This window comes from Hypanus sabinus, chromosome 22 (assembly GCF_030144855.1).
Source record: "Hypanus sabinus isolate sHypSab1 chromosome 22, sHypSab1.hap1, whole genome shotgun sequence".
Lineage (NCBI taxonomy): Eukaryota > Metazoa > Chordata > Chondrichthyes > Myliobatiformes > Dasyatidae > Hypanus > Hypanus sabinus.
The window spans coordinates 40,141,906-40,156,277 of record NC_082727.1 but is presented as its reverse complement, the minus strand read 5'-3'; the positions used below and the strand labels follow the sequence as shown (position 1 = coordinate 40,156,277).

General features: G+C 39.2%; 1 protein-coding gene across 1 annotated transcript; it reads left to right on the top strand.

Annotated features, from left to right (window-relative positions):
• The first annotated feature begins 978 nt into the window (after nt 1-978).
• Nucleotides 979-13,585, top strand: LOC132379704 (free fatty acid receptor 4-like). Its single transcript, XM_059947994.1, has 4 exons — nt 979-1,518; nt 3,253-3,264; nt 12,204-12,323; nt 13,163-13,585. Exons 1-4 carry the CDS (start codon nt 979-981, stop codon nt 13,583-13,585), a joined length of 1,095 nt encoding a protein of 364 aa, XP_059803977.1.
• Nucleotides 13,586-14,372: the final 787 nt, after the last annotated feature.

Here is a 14,372-nt window from a genome sequence, read left to right as displayed (position 1 = left end):
CTTTAAGTATACTCAAGCTAAGATCTTATGCAGCTTCCATGAGCAATCACAAGTGGCTAAAGGGGTTCATTATACAGATCTGCATTGATCTCGAGTTTCGCCGATAACAAGAGATTCATTATCACCAGTAGACTGAGCATTCTTACAACAAATTCACAGCAACTGGACTTTGCATGTTCTTCTTCCTCTAGTGCAAGATTAATATAGTTTCTGGTCATATCAAAGCATCCTACAGTCCGAGAAGTACTACTGAATGCTGGTTAGATTTAATGCTTACTGCTTAATGTCCTGGAGTATCATGAACTACCGTTTTGAAATATATGTTCTGATTATTAGTATGAAGAAATTCTGTAGAGTTTAAATGATTATTTAATTTTGATGGAAGGCTGTAATTAGACAGAAAAACTCAGGGAAATGCTATTTATCATTCAGTGATAGGAATCTTTAATATGTTCAAGGGATTATCCACTGTTTATCTAACATATAATCATATAACAATTACAGCACGGAAACAGGCTATCTCAGCCCTTCTAGTCCGTGCTGAATGCTTACTCTCACCTAGTCCCACTGACTGCACTCAGTCCATAACCCTCCATTCCTTTCCTCTCCATATACAGACTTTGTACCTGTCCAATTTTTTTTAATGACAGGTTAATTTATAATAGTATCAGATTTTACTTCCTCATAAGGCAGTGATATGAAATCAGTAATCCAAGGGCAAAGATATAAAATGTTATGTATTAAAAAAATATTGAGATTATGATCATATCATTTTATGATCAGTAGCCTTTGGTAAACATATAAATGCTGGAAGATGCCAGTTGAAAATGTTCACATTCTGTAGCAGGCTAACAAAGTAGCAGATCTTCTGAACAAGCTTGGACTAAATCTGAAGAACTTTGAAACAACATATGTTGATTTTGCTCCTGCAGCTCTTTCCAGGTATAGCTCTGTATTGTGCTCAATAGCATCCTGAAGATGGAGCTTAATTCATTTAACGTACAGAAACACCACCAGGTGAACAGATCATTTTTCCCATTTTTTTCTGAATTCAGGTCTCCGGACCAAATCCTCACCGTCACTATTGAGACAGTTTTACTCGGGATGGTTTTATTGATCTCCTTGTTGGCTAATGTTTGCATAATTGTGCTGATCATAAAGGGCAAGAGGCTCGCCAATTTTCAGTGCCTTGTACTGAACCTCTTCTTGGCAGACATTGTGTTTGTAGGAGTCATTCCATTCATCATCGTTGTTCGTTGGACTGGATCCTGGACCCTTGGACCTTATGTGTGTCATATTCTGTTCTATGCTATGGCCACAAGTGGTTGTGTGACCATTATTACCTTAGCTGCCATTAGTGTTGAAAGATCCATTGCCATTCTGAACCTGCGCCTAAAATCTGCTCTTCATTTGAAGTCGATGACTGCAGTCGTGTTGACCATTTGGCTATTTTCGGCCCTTGTATCCCTGCCACTATGTATATATTTTCAGATGATGAGCGTTCAGTTTAATGGCCAGGTAAGATTGCTCTAAAATATCTAATGCATGTTCAACACAAGGCAATCTTGAAACTTATATAAAAGTTTGATGAGTCTAAGTGTGTCACAGATGTTTTCTTCTTTGTTTCAGCTCATTTTCCTGTTCAAAGGTCCACATTTTGATTAGGTCTCTGTAAAATGCTTTAGGAACAATGGTGTATGGTGGGAAATGTGGAATTTTCTGCTCTGACATGAGTGCTACATAAGTTTTTGAATTCCCAAATCCTAATCAACTAGCGATGTAAGAACAGATGTGATTTAGATCAGAATTATTTCCTCAACTTTGTGCTTACACATGTCTGCGGTTTGAGGTGATTAGCTATGCCAGAATCAAACACTAAATTTCATATTATTTGCTGGTGTTTGAAGATCATTTTCTAAGATAAGAATTGGATACCATCTATGGACCCCTCTCATGTCAGCTGCTCTAATATGTTAGAGTTCATGAAAAATCCCAAAAGATGGAAATCTGGAATGAATATATAACTGTTATGAGAAATACACTGGGTCCTCTCCTCCATCTAAAAACAGAACAGTCAAATCAACATAAGATATCAATTTAAAATTTTCTTAAATTGCCTGTTTTCTTAGCAAAGAGGTGTACATTTCTGGTATTTGTTTTTATTCAAAGGCACCAATTTTTAAAAGGGAACAAGGATCCTGGTTAATGCACTTTTCATGCATTTTGTCACATGCCCATTTGTAAAACCAGCCCTTGAATCCATTTAGGTTAGATAGGAGGGAAAGATATGAAAAGCCCATTGCTCTGCAGTCATCTCCATTAACTTGTGACTACTCAGCTCAAGAATTGTTTGGTAAAATTAACTAACTTATTCATTCAAAAGGATGCAAGTATTTTTAATCATTCAAATTTTATTATATTGATCAAACATATTGAGAAAATATTCAGAAAAATATTCAGAATTCTTACAACTTATTATGCAATAAATTATGTAAAATAAGCCAAAATGTTATTTTCAAACTTTTCCTCTATTAGAAGTGCTTCAAGAATATATACATAAAAAAGTAAAACTTAATCACATAAAGCATGTTGATAGCTGAATAGTAGGAAAATATGCAGTTTTCTTTCTTGCCTGTACTTGCTAATCGTAGCTACAATAAAATGAAACAAGACATCTGGGAATATGCCTAAAATGCACCACCTCTATACATTGCATTATCCCCAAGGAAATAATTTAAAAACAAGATTGAATTAAGTGCAGCCTTTGAAGCCCAAGTTATCTCACTTTGTGCGCAACAAGACTGTCATTTTATGACAACACATTTGCTCTGTGTGATATATTATTTTTATGAGTTAATCACAACATGCAGCATAGTGTGGCCCTTTATGCTTTCATTATATCACAAGGTCCTTCACAGAAATAGGTGGAAAAGTCAAAGGTTTCTGCATTGATGTGATATAACATTAAAGTTACATTAATTTAGAAATGGTAGTATGATTTATTTTCTCAAAGGACGGATCTGAGGTTGCTTTGAACTTTGGTTGTGTAATTGCAATTATATTCAATACTTTTAAATTAAAGTTTAAGATGCCATGTGACTAGTTTGACTTACTTTAAGTGCTTGTGTTGGCCATGATTCAAGGGGCTTTCATCCTGGGGTCCACAGACCACTTAGTTAATGGTAGGGGTCCAAGGCATAAAAAAGGTCTACAGGTTCTCTCTGGAGGAAATTATGCAGTGGTATTCACCAGGAATCAGTACAAGTTCTCCCATACTCTAGGTGGGTTGTAGAATTGTTGGGAACATGGGAGGATAGGCTATATGAAACCAAGTGGAACATGGCTGAAATTCTACGCAAGTACATTATGCCAACCATTAGCAAGGAAGAAAATGCTGATGGAGTCTTAGCAAAAGAAGATGCAACTAAGGTTATAGATAAACTTTTTCATAGCTTGTCACACCAAACAGTCAGCCATTCTTTCTGACGCGTGGTGTCAGGATTGGTCTCCTTTCGGATTAACCGGGTCACGGTATGAACGTTCCTGAACCGACCCTTGTTTTTTACGAGGCCAAGTGGCTAGCTCAGCGCTCAACCCGGCATAGATAGATAGGTTAAAAATCAACAGACAGAAGAGCACAGAAAGTTTATTTACATTTAGCATGGATATGTCACCATTTCTGATAGCTACATTCCAGGTTGCTGAGGAAAATAAGGAAGGATATTGTAGGTTTTCTAGCTATATTCTACCAAAAATCCGTAGATACAGGGCTTACGGCAGAGATCTGAAAATTCGCAAATATTGTTGCAGGGATGAATTCTGTTTCTGCAGACCTGTAGGCTTAGCCTTGGCGACGGGAAAATTTCTGGAAACAATCATCAGGGACACAGACAGAAAACCAGAATCATCTCACCTCTTTCTTGTATGTTTGTTCTATGATCTGCTGGCCAGTGATGTAGTGGCAACCACACTGGAATTTGAGGTGAGTGGTTCCGGGTTCGAATATGCTCTCCATCTGTGCTGGGTTGAGCATTGTGCTATCAAATTGTCCTCATAAAAAAACAGATAAATGCTAAAGAAACAGCAAGGTTGTTACCCCATGTGCCAAAAGGCGCGGAGAGGAACACCATAATATGATCTAGGAATATGTGGTCCTGAAGTAGTATAAATATTGATCACATTATTTACTTTGCTAATGACTGATAGCAGATTTCTAGATCGTTAATCAACTGGTTTAGATTTGCCCTGCTCCTTTGTGGGTAGGACAATAAGCCAATGCTGGAGAGATAATAATGCAGAACCATACACAAACCTCTTGGCGAAAGATGTCTGGCAAATCTGATTAATTTTTTTCAACAGATATCCGAAGTGATGGGAACAGAATGTACCTGAATGTTTATAGGACTCCCACAATTCTATCACCCACCTATAGTATTTCATCAAATCCTTCATAAAACATTGATATAAGCTTAAATGCATAGGGTTCAAGATATATTACTGACCTGGTTCCCAAACTTGTGGCATAGAGAGTACAGATATTGGACAGGTGATCACAGCAGAAGGATCCATGTTGGGATAAGTGGGATTGTAAACAACATCTAGAGATGTAATAAACTACTTAGAGACACTAACAGATTAACAAAAATGTGATGAGTAGATGTAAAGCATTGAGAGATCGACAGCTTTAAGACAGGACAGCGTAATTACTAAATGGTGAAAAGTAGGAATTAAAGAGATTTATTTAAAAAGAGACATTGATTTCTCGAACATCCATTAATTTCTCTCCCTCCCCCTCTCTTTTCCCATTCCCTATTCTGGTTCCCCTCTCATCCCTTCTCTTTTCACCTGCCCACTGCCTCCCTGTGGTGCCCTCCTCCTTCCCTTTCTTTCATGGTCACTTGTCCACTCCTTCTCCAGCCCTTCATCTCTCCCACTTATCACCTTCCAGCTTCTTACTTCATCCACTCTGTATCTTCCCTCACCTGGTCTCACCAATGGCATCCAGCTGGTCCACTTTCCCCTCCCTCACATTCTTATTCTGGGTTCCTCCCCCTTCCTGTCCAGTCCTGTTGACTGTTGGCTCTCCTCCAGAGATGCTCCCTGAATTGCTGAGTTCCTCCAGGACTTTGTTTGCTTTGCTAAAAGAGAGCTAGTGGGTCTCTGTACACAGATCATCATTAAAATATTGTGAAATTGTGCAGAAGATGAAGAGGAATGGGCATGAATGTTGTGGTTTTGGACTTGGTACATGGAAGTAAAAGTTATGCTGCTACCATATGATGACCGAGCTATGCCACACCTGGATTACTAAGCAGTTTAGAGCACTGTGTCGGGAAAAAATACATTCACATTACAGTGAGACTAATATAGATCCAGAGGGATGATAACTGGACTGCAGAAGCAAAATACTGCAGATGCAGGAAATCTGAAATCAACAGAAAATGCTGGAAATACTCGGTAGGTTGTAGGTTTTAGATGAAAGCTCTTTGATCTGACATGTGAATTATGCTTGGCTCTCTAAAGACATTGCCTGAACTACTGGGTACTTCAGAATATTTTTGTGTAATTGGACTCCACATATTAAATTATAAAGAGCAATGATAACAAACAGGGTCATTTCCCCTGGAATTCAGCAGTAAATTATGATTTGGCTGAAGTATCCGAATCACAAAGGGGGCTGAAAGAGTAGGTAGAGTTGGAGACTTCATGACTAATGGGAGATTGTCTAAAACTTAGAGCCAGGTTCTTCAGGTTCTGGTAATTAGGAACAAAAGGCAATGCATATTTAGCAGTTAAATTTAAACAAGAGGTTGATCACGTTTTGTTACTAAAAACATTAAGGGAAATGGAACAAAGGTAGGTACACTGATTTATTGCAGATCAGCCAGGATCTAACAGAATAGCAGAAAGGTTTGAGGAACTGAATACCCTTGTTTTTGTCATTTTATCTGAGAAATATCCTCACCCCCTGAATAAGTCACCTGAACTTTCTGTTACATATAGTGGCAATAAAAAGTATTCACCCCCCCCTCTCTTGAAAGTTTTCATGTTTTATTGTTTAACAACATTGAATCACAATGGATTTAATTTGGCTTTTTGCCACTAATCAACAGAAGTCTCTTTCGTGACCTGTGACTCAGTGACTTGTAAATTTTCTTGTATCCATTTTCTGACTTGTGCTTTTCAGTAAACTTTTTGTGGAGTTGCTTGAAGTATTCTTTTGTCTTCATGGTGTAGTTTTTGCCAGGATATTGACTCACTAGCAGTTGGACCTTCCAGATACAGGTGTATTTTTACTACAATCAGTTGGAACATCTTGACTGCACATGGTGATCTCCATTTAGCTAATTATGTGACCCCTAAAACCAACTGGCTGCACCAGTGATGATCTGGTGTGTCATTTTAAAGGGGAGGATATTATGCAATCAATTACTTTGGGTTTTATATTTGTAATTAATTTAGATCGCTTTGTAGAGATCTGCTTTCTCTTTGACAAGAAAGAGGCTTCTTCTGTTGATCAGTGTCAAAAAAAGCCAAATTAAGTCCACTGTGATTCAATGTTGTAAAAAAAATATAACACGAAAATTTCCAAGGAGGGTGAATACTTTTTATTGGCACTGTATTCCCTAGAGAAATTTATTTCCTCCTTCCTGTAAGGATAGCAACAGTGTACACAGTAAGTCCAGCTGTGGTTTCAACAAAGTCTTTTAGAATTCAACAAGACTTTCTTAGTCAAATATTCCAACCACATGCAGAAGACAAATATCCTATTTGCTGACTTATTTGCTCACTGTACCTGTGTGTTAACATCCAAGTTCCTCTAGACATGAGTACATTTTAGTTTTTCACCACTTAACAGAAAATCATATTTTCTATTCCTGCTATCAAAGTGAAACATTTAGTATTTCTCTGTATTACACTCAATTGTCACCTTTGTGCCCATTCACCTAATCTATCTAATGACAAAATACCTTGGCTGTTGGAAAGTAGAACTCAGATTAGGTGATATTTTTTACTGAAAATCTGCAAACAATCTGCAAATGTGACCTTAAACTTCCACTTTATTTGTTCGTCTGTCTTTTGCCTCCTAAACTGTCTCCGAGGACAGCACCTGATCTTTCAACTAGCCACATTACAGACACAAAATATAATTCAACAATTTCAGGGACACAAGAACCTGCAAATGCAGAAGGATTCAGCAGGTCAGGCAGTATCTAAGGGGAGAGATAAGGCAGTTGATGCTTTTGGTCAAAATCCTTCATTTGGTCTAGAAAGAAAGGAAAATATATCTAGTGTTAAAAGGTGGAGGGAAGGGGTGGAGCAGGAACTGGTAAGTGACAGATGGCTCCAGGTGAAGTGGGGGAGGTGATAGGAAGGTGAGAGTTGGAATAACGTCAAAAGCTGGGAGGTAATAAATGGAAGTGACTGGAGATGATGGCATGTCATAGCTGAAGGCAGTGGTGACGGTCAGATAGAGAAAAGGTAGAGTAATGGGAACCAGTTAGATCAAGAGGAGAGAGAGAGAAAAAAAACAAAAGTGAGAGAAAAGAGATGTGCAGAGTGGAAGTTTTAAAATTTGACCTTTTTGCAGCCAGGTTGGAGATTGCCAGGCAGAATAGGAGGTGTTGTTCTCCTAATATTCATTTTCCTGTGACCTGGCAGGGAAGAGGTCATGGACAGACATGTTGATGTTGGACTGTGAAGTGAAATTGAAATGGCTGACCCTGGCTGACATAGTGGTTGGAGATATTTGATGAAGTTGTTTCCCCAATCTGTGTCTGGTCTCACCGACGTAGGGAGGCCACACCGGGATTGTCGGATGAAATAAATGACACCAATGGACTCAAGTGTGAAGTATTAACTCACCAGTAAGGACAATTAAGGCCTGAGATGGGTTGAGGGCAGAATGGCAGGAAATGGAGGAGGTATGGGAGAGGACACCACCAATAGCATCCTTCAATTAACCCTCATTCTACAGACCTTTTTTCAGTTTATTATTTTTTGCCACATCTGATCCACTACTATTGATGTCACTCTCACCCACATCTCCCCTACTTCCCACATTTCTGCTCTCACCCTATTCCCTTTTCTCCTCCCCCCAACCAGGAAGAACAGGGATAGAGTTTTGTTAGTCCTCACCTACCGTCCCACCGGTACATCCAACATATCAAAGTTCAAAGTAAATTTAATATTAAGATACATATATGGTACCATATATTACCTGAGATTCATTTTGTTGCAAGCCTTCATAGTAGAAACACAGAAATACAATAGAATCAATTGAAAAACTACACACAAAGACAAACAACCAATAAAGATGACAAACTGTGTAAATAATAAATAAGTTGTAAATAATATAGTGAACATGAGTTGTATAGTCCTTGAAAGGTGAGTCCATAGGTTGTAGAATCAATTCAGTTCTTCATAATCGTTCCTCACAACTTCCGTCACCTACAGTGAGGCTCATCACCAGGCACATATTCACTCTCTTCAGCGACTATTTTCTCCATAACTCCTTTATCCATTCTCCACCAGTAACCAGAAACTTCTAGTAACCACTCTGTCCCTTCCCCCCCTTTTCCCATTTTCTCTCTCCTCCTGATCCAACTGGTCCCCATCATCCCATATTTTTCCCCTCCCCTACTTTCTCCATCTACCCATCGCCAACACTTCTCCTGCTGGTTCCCTTCCTACCTCTTTCTCTCTGTTCCAAGTTCCAACAACCTCTCCTATGACATTCCATCATCTCCACTCCTTTACCTCTTCCACCTATTCCAGCCCTCGCTTGCCTATCACCCTCTCATCCCAATATACCTATCACTTGCCAGACCTTGTTCAACCCTTCCCTCACATTTCCATACTAGCTATCACACCTTCACATTACTTTGCAGAGCAAATTCAGTCCAAAGTGTCAACTCTCCATTTCTAGCCGTTGATTTGTGCCTGACCTACCAAGTTCTGCAATCACCCTTAGTGATGTCTGACAATCTCAGAGAATGAGGATTTCCAGCATTTGTATTCTCGACCTACAACAATGTTTTGGCATTTTCTGCATTTTCACCTTCTGCACTTTTTTATTTCATGTTATCACTTCTGTTATTGGATTTCTTCTATCTTCTATTGCCTGGCAGGACCGTTCTTTTAAACCATATGACCATACAACATAGGAGCAGAATTAGGCCTTTCAGTCCATCGAGGCTGCTTCGCCATTTCATCATGGCTGATCCATTTCCCTCTTAACCCCATTCTCCTACCTTTCTCCCATAACCTTTCTATCCCTGACTAATCAAGAGCTTACCAACCTTCGCCTGATATACACCCAATGACCGGGCCTCCACAGCCACTTCTGACAACAAATTCCATAGATTCACCACTCTCTGGCAAAGGAAGTTCCTCCTCATCTCCATTCTAAATAGACATCCCTCTATTCTGGTCCTAGACTCCCTCAACATAGGAAACATCCTCTCCAAATCCACTCTATCTAGGCTTTTCAACATTCAATAGGTTTCAATGAGATGACCCCTCATTCTTCTAAATTCCCACAAGTAAAGGCCCAGAGCCATCAATTGCTCCTCATATGATAAGCCTTTCATTTCAGGAATCATTCTCGTGAATTTCCTCTGAACACACTCCAATGTCAGCAGATGAATCTTCTTTGAATCCTGTCCAATGTCAGTACATACTTCCTTAAATAAAGGGGCCCAAAACTGCTCATAATACTCCAAGTGAGGCTTCACCAGTGCATTCTAAAGCCTCAGCATTACATCTTTGCTTTTATTTTCCAGATCTCTCGAAATGAATGCTTTCTTAGAGCTTTTTAAAGTAAACTTTAAACCCAACCTTCTGCCTTGTTTGGCATTGTTGGAGGAAATGATTTTGCTCTTAAGCCGAATGATTTGCGTATTTTGGCTTTTATTTCTCTTTTAGCCAGATGAATTTTGTTGCTTAAATGGAAAGATGCCGCTCCACCTACTCATGCCCATTGGTTGATTGATGTTACGTCATGTTTAAATCTAGAGAAGATTAGGTGTTCTATTTCTTTACCTAGACAGAATTTTTTCACATTATGGGGACCTTTTTGGAACTACTTTCAAAATCTTTGACTTATTCAGCAATGATGATGGCTATTATATGTTTGAATTTATGACTATGTTCAGGATTTTTTTTTCTTTTATTTTAACCAAACAGCTATCTTTTTTTCTCCTTTTCTTTTTTTTTGTTATGGGGTTTTGAGTTTGTTTTAGATTAGAATAAAATATACCTTTTCAATATTACAGACAGACAGACATACTTTATTGATCCCGAGGGAAATTGGGTTACTACGCTAGGGATATTATGCTTCATTTACTATATACAGATATGGGGCATTTCAACTTTGTTTCTGTTTTCATAATAGTATAATGTATTTGTATTCGTCTATGCAAGTAATCAATAAAAATATTGAAAAAGAAAAAAGAAATGAATGCTAAAATTTCATTTAACTTCCTAACCACAAACTCAACCTGCAAACTAACTTTTTGGGAATCCTCCATGAGGATTTAAACATTTTCTATTCATTTACACATAGTCTATGCATTTATTTCTTCTACAAAAGTGCATGACCATATACTTCCTCACATTGTATCCCATTTGCCTAATTTGTCCAAGTCCTTCTGCAGTCTCCCTGTTTCCTCAACAATATCTGCTCCTCCACCTATCTTTATATCATCTGCAAAATTGGCCACAAATCCATCAATTTTGTCATTCAAATCATAAAAACATATAGAGAAGCAGTCCTTCCATCAACTCCTGCAGAAACCATTAGTCATTGACAGCCAATCGGGAAAGTCTCCCTTTCCACTCTTTGCCTCAGCCATTCAGCCAATGCTCTATTCATGTTAGTGTCTTCCCTGTAATACAGTGAGCTCTTACCTCATCAAGCAGCCTCATGTGTGGCACCTTGTCAAAGGCCTTATGAAAATCCAACAACACAACATTTACCAGTTCTCCTTTGTCTGTTCTACTTGTTATTTCTTCAAAGAATTCCAACAGATTTTTCAGGCAAGATTTTCCCTTAAGGAAGCTATGCTGACCTTGGCCTACTTTATCATGTGCCCCCAAGAACTCCAAATCCACATCCTTAACAATCAATTCCAACATCTTCCCAACCACTGAAGTCAGACTTACTGCCTATAATTTGGTTTCTTCTTCTTCCCTCCCTTCCTGAAATGTGAAGCGACTTTGTAATTTTCCAGTCCTTTGGAAACTTGCCAGAATCTATTGATTCTTAAAAGACCCACATTCACTTTCAGCTACTTTTTTCAGAACCCTGCAGTGAAGTCAATCTTGTCCAGGAGACTTATCTACATTCAGATCTTTCAGCTTTCCAAACTCCTTCTTCCCAGTAATTGCACTCACTTCTGCCAGCTGACACTCAAACTTCCAGCACACTGCTAGTGCCTTCCACAGTGAATACTGATTAAATATACTTATTCAATTCATCTGCCATTTCCTTGTCCCTGTTACTAACTCTGCAGTGTCATTTTCCAGCAGTCCAATACATACCCTCTCCTCTCTTTTACTTTTTATATATCTGAAAAATGTTTGGTAACCTCTTTGATATTGTTGGCTAGCTTAACTTCATATTTCATCTTCTCCTCCTTTAGGTCCTTTTAGTTGCCTTCTGTAAGTTTCCCAATTCCCTAACTTCCCACTAATTTTTGCGCTATGATATGCCCTTGATTTTGTTTTTATGTTGCCTTTGACTTCCCTTGTCAGCCACAATTGTGTCATCCTGCATTTAGAATACTTCTTCTCCTTGGGAATGTGTCTATCCTATGCCTTTGGAATTGTTCCCAGAAACTCCAGCCATTTCAGCTCTGCCATCACCTCTGCTGGTGTACCCTTTCATTCTACTTTGGCCAGCTCCTCTGTCATGCCTCTGAATATCCTTTTTGTTTGCTCCTGGTTCCCAAGTTTTTCTGCATCTTAAACAAATTCACTGAATTTGTCCCCCAGACTACTTCTTCCAGGTTGATTTGTCTGATCTAGATGAAGATTAAATGGTACCACAATCACTGTGGCACATATAAGCTTCTCCTATTCTTAGTTCATACTTTTGATTAGATTCATCATAGTGTATCCAGAGGTTAACCATTCAGTTGGTAGAATAAATCTACATTCCATGTAATACAATGCTTTCTATATTTAAACAGGTGTATCAGATTTGCACACTGGTCTGGCCAAGTATGATGCAAGAGATCATTTGGGATGTATTCTACAGCCTGGTTGAATTTGCTATTCCAGGAGTAATTATTGTCATCAGTTACACAAAAATGTTAAAGGTATCTGCTTTTCATTAACTGTTGTACATCAAAACACTTAATGCTGGAAATACCCAGCAGGTCAGGCAGCATTAGTGGAGAAAGAAATATGTAGATTTCAAGAGCACGACTTTTTCATTAAAACCTGTCGTAGTTAAATAAAGTAAACAAAACTTTTGTTGAATACCAATTATCCATGAGCAAATAAGTCCAACAACGTAGATGTCTCAAGACATAAAATTCAATTTAGTACAAGCTCTGGTACTTTTCGAACTCAGTGAGCCAGATTGTGCTGGACATAACAGGCTGCTCAAAGGTGCTGCTTAATGTCTTGCACAGCTCGTGGTACAGGGCTGTGCGCTTTCTCACATTGATCAGCACCTGCAGACACTCACTATAGTGCATGGACTGTCTTCTGGAGTCTCCCGCTGCCCCGTTGGGCCCATGCTCTGAGTCATTCACTGTCAGGCATGGACCTCCATCTGCTTTCATCTCCAGTTCCACACAGACCCCTGCTTGGAGTTACTCTCTGTTGCATATTGTCCACAGCCCAGAGTCACACACAATACTACACATTCCTTTACCCAGAGCCATTCATTATCCCATGTGGCCAGCTGCCCAGACTCACACACTGTCCCCCTCAGTCCAATGCCCAGTTATGCACAGTCCCTTGCACAGAGTCACCCACCGTTCCCACAGCCCTCTGCTCAGAGTCTCATATCATCCACCTGGTCTCAATTAGCTATACTTGTGATGATACCACTTGCTTAGAAATCTGGATTAATAGCTTTCCATATCACAGATTGAATGCAAGGTTTGACAATGATCTTTCACAGTGGAATGATGTAACTTTTATGCAGATTATCAAGACTGCCAAGAGAAGACTGCAAGCCAACAGGCCGTGCTCACCTTACCAACAACAGATTCGAGTTTCCAAGCAGGATTATCAGCTTTTCCGCACTCTTCTGGTACTCATGATCTCCTTCTTTATCATGTGGACTCCAATTTTTCTCATTATCTTTTTGATTCTAGCACAGAACTTTAAGAGTGACTTGTTACTCTCGTCCACGTGGTTTTTCTGGGTTTGTGCATTTACACTTACCAACTCAGCTGTGAACCCTATTTTGTATGGTTCCACTCAAGTCAAGACCAAACGGCAACATGTACTTCATTTCTTCCATTTATCCCATTTTAAAAAACGTAGAAATTTGGCCAAAGTAAACGCACTAAAGAAAGCCAGAAGTCAAGATCAACAAACACCACCTTCTATTATTTGTAATTGAACTGTCAAGTAGGAGAATTGATCTTCACAGAGTTAATTACATTATTGAAATTTGACCAAGTCCAGTTGGGTACCCTCAGGTGTGAGACCTAATTCCAAATCAGAATCAGAATCAGGTTTATTATCACAAACATATGTTGTGAAATTTGTTGTTTTCAACAGCAGTACTGTGGCAGCCCACCCAGGAGAAGGAAGCTCTGATTTGAAACCCCCACAGCCTTGTGGCCAGACCCACCCATGGGAAAGGCTTTGGGAGTAAACCCTGACGAAGAAATCCAGAGACAGGGTCCCTAAGGCAGTTTGATGTTGTTTACAACTTCATTCTAGCAATCTCTGCAATGACACTGGTGTCAAGCTGTATCGGCGCTTGCCCTTCCCTTGGACTACATCAGTGACATGGAGAGGGGGAACCCGCTGCATGGGCACCAGCTGGGTCTTCAAATCTTCCCGCCCAGGCTTGTGCCCTAGAGAGGACACTGTCCACCAGAGACACAGATCTATGATCCCCTGGGGTTGATGGCTGTCTACTATATATAATATATATATTATAAAGATAAATAAGTAGCACAAAAATGGAGCAATAAGTGTGAGGAAGTATTTACAGGTTATTGACTGTTCAGAATTCTGATGGAGGAGGGGAAGAAGATGTTCTTAGAATGTTGAGTGTGGGTCTTCAGGCCCTGAGATTAACAATAAATATTGTTACATGTGTATCGTATTTGTGTTTTGGCGATTGTTATTGTCTTTCTTATTAAATCTGTGTAAGAAGTTGTCTGTTATAACATAAT